The sequence below is a fragment of the Marmota marmota genome, unplaced genomic scaffold (genome assembly GCF_001458135.2).
Source record: "Marmota marmota marmota unplaced genomic scaffold, marMar, whole genome shotgun sequence".
In the NCBI taxonomy this organism is placed as follows: domain Eukaryota; kingdom Metazoa; phylum Chordata; class Mammalia; order Rodentia; family Sciuridae; genus Marmota; species Marmota marmota.
The window spans coordinates 9,382,935-9,390,744 of NW_025999924.1; the positions used below are offsets into that span (position 1 = coordinate 9,382,935).

Here is a 7,810-nt window from a genome sequence, read left to right on the forward strand (position 1 = left end):
GCTTTCAATGAACAAGAGGGTTTCAAAAACAGCACTCTGAATTGCTCAATTAAAATATGTCAAGCCCAAACATTTGGAATTCTGCTAATGTTTACCTTAAATAGACATTCAGAATTGAAATTTCCTTGAGGTAAGAAGATGTGTCAAATGTAAAGTATGCAATTCATTTACATAAAGTATGGTGTCTTTATAAAAAAATTGAAGAAATTCTAGGATCCTTTCTGATGTCTCCTTTTCATTTGAAAGCTGTAGGTGCTTTCAGTTCTCTTCACACCAGAGTTTGAAAACCACCTCAGAGTTATTATTTTCTAGAATTAGAATCTATAAAACAGACCCATGCTAACAAAGTCTAACACTCTCAAGTGACAGAAACAGACCATGGAGTAGAGGACACAAATCCAGCAAAGTACCCTCACCAGGTTTGAAAGTTTGACAGGAAGTGTTCACAGTTTTGACACAGAGAATTTACATTATCAATAGCCCATAATTTTGGAAGCTATTTCCTGGCAAAACCTATCAAATGGTGGGTAAAAAAAGATGGAGTAGAAGAATGAATACAGGAAATGACTGAAGCAGAACTTTAGGTGTATTCATATATAGATCTTGAGAAATCCTAAAATCTTTCTGTGTTAATGCACAAATGAAAGGAAGTAAAAGAATTGTTATTTCTGAATTTAGCCCAAATAATATGCCAGCCACAATAACAAAACATATTTCACTAGGAAAAAGAAACATGCTTTAGAAAAAAATAATAAAATGACTCTTGCTAAGTGAAATTTTCCTTTATGTTTTTATTTATACCACTTTTGAGCACAGTCTGATAATAATTCACTGATTAAAATAAAAAAAAACTTGTGAATATATGGTTCTCCATGAAATTCATGGAATTATGAGATCTGTTTCAGACTAGATGAGAGGCAATATGTTATGAATTATCAACTAGGGGTCCACCAAAGGGAAGCAGTGGTTTAATAGCAGAAAATACTGAAAATATAGCCATATATGATGTAAAATGCAAGATTCATTTAAAATGAAGAAGTCATTTATTGATATTTTCTTTATAGTCAACTTTTCCTAGTGCTGTTAGTTTTGATGATGTTCTATACTATTCAGAATCTGCATCTGTGACACCTGGAATGCCAGTCCTTATCCTCTGGGGGAAGAAGAACAAATGACACCACCTCTGAAACTAAGCCCAGGGGACACACTGGGCATGCACTGGCTTTGCAGACTAAAGGGATCAGCTATAGACTCTAAATGTCACCACCATTTGGACATTTTCTCTGAGTGAAGGCTGGGTCCTATGAATTCTTTTTTTTTTTTTTTTTAAGAGAGAGAGAGAGAGAGAGAATTTTTTTTAATATTTATTTTTAGTTTTCGGCGGACACAACATCTTTGTTTGTATGTGGTGCTGAGGATCGAACCCAGGCCACACACATGCCAGGCGAGCATGCTACCACTTGAGCCACAGCCCCAGCCCCTATGAATTCTTTTCAACTATGAATGCAATCAAAATAGGTACATTGTAACAACAGGAGAGGTAACAAAGAACTAAACAATAATTGGCAAATGAAAATTTTTTAAAGTAACAAGAGGGGGAAATGAGAGAAGTAATAGATGTTCTAATTTTTCTATATTTTATATGTCAAATAAAATAGGAAAATCTTGTTGTCAGAAGTTGTTCACAATCAGGTCATCTTAGTTATAAAATAAGGAATACCTTGCCCCTGGGACACAGTGAATCAATTATGTCCAGAAACTTTTATCCATGGATGAAATTTTTTCTTCCCTTCCTACAATGTTCATACTTTTGAAAGAACAGAAATAGATATCACTGATTACTAAAAAAATAAGGTGAGTAATATTTGGTTATTATTTATAAATAAAAGGGATTTTCTTGAAAAATAGAGTAGGCTGAACTCTTTAGAGTTCTGAATATTTTCTCTGACTTTTAAAAAAATTTTTCCCCACATTTTTATTGGTGCATTATAGTTGTACATAATGATGTGATTTGTTTTTACATATTCATACAGGGACACACTTTAGCTCCCTGATTGTTGCAAACTTTTTTAAAAATGATGAGCAGCAAATGTCTAAATTGCCACTCTGCTACATTTTCAAAATCTTTATCTCACTGATTCTGTTTAAAAAAAAAAAAAATATATATATATATATATATAAATATATAAATATATATATATATATTTATATATATATATATATATTTATATATATAAATATATATATATTTAGTTGTAGGTGGACACAATATGTTTATTTTATTTTTTTATGTCACGCTGAGGATTGAACCCAGTGCCTCAGTGTGCTAGGTGGGCGCTCTACCACTGAACCACAACCCTAGCCCCTCACCAATTCTTTACCTGGGACAGGGGAGAGAAATAACATTACCCTATTTTACAGATGAAGAAGCTGAAGCTCAGAGTATTAAGTGGCTTGTCCACTTGTCACACAGCCAGTATATAGATAAGACAGAATTAGGACACAGGTGTTGTATAATGTCTTTTGCTCTTCCCCTGCCTACCCTTCTATTCCCTTCTGTTCTGTTGCTCACTTCCGGGAAATGTCATAATCTAGGTCGATGTAAGTCCCAGAACAGACTGACTAAGAGTTGTAGCTATGAAGATATCACTGTGACTTAGATTATTTTAAAAACCATCTCCCCCGTTTTCAGTCTATTAACTTTCAGTATAAATTATTAATTAGTAGGCAATGGGTTATTTACTAGTATATCTTCAGTGTCCGTCCTCCCTCCCTCCCTCCCTCCCTCCCTTTCTTCCTTCCTTCTCCTCCCCCTTTTCCCCTTTATCTCTCCCTCCTTCCTCTCCTTTTGATTTTCCTGCCTCTTTCCCTAGATCATTTTTCTCTTGCCCACACTCTTCCTCTCCTTTCCACCTTCTTTTTTCCCCTCCCTATTTCTATCCTTCTTTCTCCTGCTATTCTCTCCCTGCCTTCTTGTTGTATTTTTTTCTTCCTTCTTCCTGTTGGGTGTGTGGGAAACCTTGCCTTTGGTTTTATTTCCCCCATCAGGTTTCTCCCCTTACCCCTCCTCCTCCTCTCTGAAGGGTGCCAAGCAGAACAAGGGCACCAAAGTCAAAAGTTTTGGTGAGTCACTTGCCTTTCACTTCCTCCTTTCATCTTTCCACATTTCTTCCAATGACTGTGTGTTGAGTGTTTGATAGGCCCAGCACTGAGCTGGGCACTGAGGACACAGGACAGAGCAGGACCTAATATTGTCCAACAGTTTACCTTCAAGTTTGGGAGTTTCTCCTTTCCAATCCTGCGTGTGATCTTCCTTAAAACTCCCACAATATGCTCACAGTTCTCTTCACACCAGAGTTTGAAAACCACCTCTAGCAAACATGTACTTACAGCTATGGAAAATCGTTGGATGTTTTCATCTTCACAGTCTTGGATGACCTTGTTCAGTCGGTGATTGTCATGGGACTCTCCATCAGTCACAATGACCATGACTTTTTTAACTCCCCTTCGGGCACCGCGGGCTTCAGTGAATGCCTCCTTCCTGAAGTGAGCACAGGGGAAGGGAAGCTGATAAACACCACCCAAGGATAGCAAAGCGAAAAAGCAAACTGAAACACTAGCACTCTGGGTAGTTGGTGTGTTCCCCCAAATCTCCATCGATAGCCATTTTTCAAGCCAGGAGGCATGAGGATCCTTGTTTGTAATGGTTTCAGAGATGTTCCAGACGAACATCATGTGGTTTGTCACCATTTGGCTAATCACCACTTAGGCCATATACAAAATGCAGCAGTACTTTCTTCTTTGAAAATTTCAAAGGGAGAGTGTGACCAGAGTGTGCATGAGGAATAAAAGAATGTAGAGGTTGGTGGTCTGTCAGGGGCGAATTTGGCAAGATTATAGGGAAAAGGAGGAAGTGGGTAAACTAGGTTTTAGAACACAAACCACTGAAGGTGGAGTGAGAGGAGGTGAAATGAAGAGAAAGAAAAAGTAACCTAACCACAAAGAAAGGAATTTTAGTTTAATTCAATAAGCATTTATGGAGAGAGACAATAGAGAAAATGGACAAATTATTGTTTATTTATTCTACACACACACACACACACATACTTTCCCCCCATCTATTACTTCCTTTTACTCAACTCACTTTGCTCTCTGGAGTCTTGGAAGAGAGGAATATACTTTAATAGAGAGTGAAACAATGAAAGGATTTCATAATATACTCTTCTTAGATTTTGAAATAAAGTGTAACAATCATTGCACTAACTGTGCCTTTAAATATTTTACTCTTATTATAAGGATGCAAAGCTGCAGTTAGGGATATATATGCCAAAGAAGCACCCCTCATAAACTACTGTTCCAAATGTTGCAGGATTCCTGTGAGTCCTGCCATGGATCCACAGGAAAAGCACAAGAGTAAGTATCTTGGATCAGGGGCAAAGATCTGGTAATGTGGGCAGTGATTTATTTTTCCTTTTCATATTTAGAGCAAATATGACAACATGTTGACAATTGTCAATTCCATGTGGATAGATACACAAGATTTCATTTATTATTCTTTAAATTCTTTCTTTTCCTTAAATTTTCCAAAACAATGAAAAAAATGGCTAACTGTATTTCTCTATCTGGTATACTTCACAAAATCTTTCTCTTCAACCACAATTGAATCAAACTCTCTGAGTCCTCTTCTAGACCAGGCTCTCACCCTCAGCTTTGTCCTTGGCCTGTGTAGTCCAGTTTTAACTGAAGCTGCTAAAGCAGAGTCATCTGACCCTCTTCTGGTTCTAAGTGCTGCCTGATTCATGGGTCATTCTTTGTTCAAATGCACTGTTAAATTTAATTCATCTGAAGTTTTTCTTTTAATAAGTAAGAACTATGTCTTCTGCCCTTGGTTCCTGATACATAATTACAAATTCCTTGGAATTTCCTGGGTGGTGGGAGGGTCTAATGATGTGACTCTTGGTGAGCTGCTAGATGGGATTTGGCCACCAGAAGGACAAAGCCATATTTAGAAGCTTGGAATTTATAGCCCCAGTCCCCATTCTTTACAAAGTGGAAGAGGACTAGAGATTGAATTAATGACTGATTAGTCATGCCTACCTCATTAAGCCTCCATAAAACCCCCTGAGTTATGGTTCAGAGAGCTTCCAGGTTGCTGAACATATGCAAGGTGGTACACCTAGAAAAGACATGGAAACTCAGGGCTTTCTCCCCCACATATGGGTCTGGATATCTGTTGCATCTGGATGTGCCTGAGTTCTATAACTTTATAATAAATATAAGTCCAGTGCTTTCCTGAGTACTGTGAATTACTTTAGCAAACAATCAAACCCAAAATGACATTATAGGAACCTCTGATTTATAGCAAAGTTGGTCAGAAGGTGTGGGTAATCTGGAAATCTACTGATTACAGTTGGCTCCTGAAGTCTTATGGGACTGAGCCATTGATGTAGGGAATTGCACAAACTCTAGTTGATGTCAGAATTGAAGTAAATTGTATCTGGTGTCAGAGAATTAGTCAGTGTGAAAAAGAACATACTCATCTGGTGTTGAAACTGAAGCACTGAAAGTTCAGAGTATAGAAGGAGTTTTTTCTACTCTTCACCTGCCTTCAGCAAGAATCATGTTGAGTCAGTCTAGCAAGACTTACCCTAGCCTCATTATTTCCTTAGAGTAATTTTCCATCCACTGACTTTCTTCTCTGCTCCACAGTTTTTGTATTCCAAGCTGAGCCCAACATCTCTTAGCTACTACAAAGCCTCCATTAAAGCCAGATGCTATGGCATACACCTGTCATCCCATTGGCTAGGCAGGCTGAGTCAGGAGGATCCCAATTTCAAATCCAGCCTCAACAAAAGCAAGGTGCTAAACAACTCAGTGAGATCCTGTATCTAAATAAAATACAAAATAGGCTAGGGATGTGGTTCAGTGGTAGAGTGCTCCTGAATTTAATCCCTGGTACAAAAACAAAAACAAAAAAAAAACCCACAAAAAAACAAAAAACAGTGGTCCCTCTTGAATCAAGTCTTTCTCATCATCTTTAACAAATATATGAATAATTTTCTTCAACATACTATATAAAATTTTTTTGACTTCTTTAAATATATGAATAAATGTGAAAATAGATGCCAAAAATTAGGCCTTAAGAGAAGTTTGGACCTGGATATCATGAATTCAAACCTTTTGTAATTTTAATTTCTTAGAGGACTGCCAAAGCTTGCTAATTTTCTTAAAGGTCAAGATCATAACTGAACTAAATGAATGTCAGTTGAAGGAGATGATTAAAAGACTGTTCTTAAAGAAAATCTGGTTGTTCTGAAACCAGGGCTGAATTTATGTAATAGAAGAGTGTCCACTGACAAAGCTCCTGAGTATATACTTTCTATCTCAAATATATTCCTTAATAAATTGTCCTTGTCTCCAAAATACCAGAATCCAATGTTCTTTCTTGGAATTAAGAAATTAATTAGAAATTAATTCCAAGGAAATTAACTCCTTTAAGAATTAAAATATCCCAGGGAGGTTACTTTCTTTGGGGCATGAAAATCTAGCCTTATATTTAAATAGTGTAATTCCTATTATCAGGAATGAATATTTGGTATAGGAAGAAATGAAAAATTTAAAAGGTATTTTGAATTGGGAGCCACTGAAAATGAAGATAATGGATTCTAAGAAATTTAAAATGTTGTTTGCACCTCACCTTGCCTGAAAGGAATAAAAAGCAAATTAAAATATGCATAAACATGAAAACCTAATGTATGAGAAAAATAGTTAGTGCTGCAATATTACTATGAAATTTTAGTGCATATTAAAAATTCAACAAATTCTGTTTCCTTCACACAGACTCTTTGTGAAGCATGTAGGCAAAAACCATACAGAGACATACTGTTTAGAGTGGTATTTATGCAGGAAAAAAAGCAGTCAGAATATTTCTTCAATTAGTTTCAAAGATGAATATTCATTCTTAAGTGATTGCCTTTGGAAAATGCACAATTCTTTGCAGGCTCAGAGTTTTCAAAGAACAATTGGATTTATTTTGAATGTGTGGTCACATTTAGTCAGTTACTAAAGAGGGCACATTCAGGACACCTAAATATATGCATACTGTGCATGCAGATTGGTGATCCCACAGGCAGGTAAATGCAGAATGATTCCTTCTGTTGGTGGTTATTTTCTCTTGAAACCCATGTAACGAAACCCACATGCTTTCCTAACATTTATGAGACTGAAGCTACACATGAAATTTTAAATATCTGACTATCCTAATCCATTCTTTGTAGTCTCCATATTAATCTCCATTTTAATCTCTTTACGACACTGATTTTGACAGGGGAATGACCCTGGGCAATTAGCTCTTCAAAATCAGGTAAAATCTAGCAGTTGAACAGAAGGGTTCTTGATTATTATTAGAGTTGAATTGAGTAATTTCCAGTTTTTGTTTAGAAGCTTGCTAGGTTGAACGGTAATAAGGGGAGCAATATCAAGAGAAAAGAACTAGAGGAAATTGGGGGAAAAGGCAAGAAATAAAATGTGCGTTTGTAAGCATTTGTAAGAGAGGACAGTGTGCTCTGTGTTCTCCATGAGGAAATCTGCAGAAAGGAAGAAGGAAGGAATGTAAACTGTAGAGAATTCAAAGCAAGAAAGGAAGGACACAAATCAGTACAAATGATGAAGCCTTTTTCATTTCTTTCAAACTCAGCACTGAAAATAATTTCAAATAAGACAACATTTAATTTGGCTTCTTAAAAATTATTACCTGAAAGCTTCAATAATCCTAAATCATTACTAAAAATATACATACAAACTAGAATAT

General features: G+C 36.3%; 1 protein-coding gene across 2 annotated transcripts in view; it reads right to left on the bottom strand.

Annotated features, from left to right (window-relative positions):
• Nucleotides 1–7,810, bottom strand: part of Itga1 (integrin subunit alpha 1) — a 168,723-nt gene that overhangs the window by 61,361 nt on the left and 99,552 nt on the right. For both annotated transcript variants that reach the window (XM_015497320.2, XM_048800051.1), the window contains exon 8: nucleotides 3,391–3,541. In XM_015497320.2, the coding sequence (XP_015352806.1) occupies nucleotides 3,391–3,541 (151 nt within the window). The remainder of the gene's footprint in view (nucleotides 1–3,390; nucleotides 3,542–7,810) is intronic.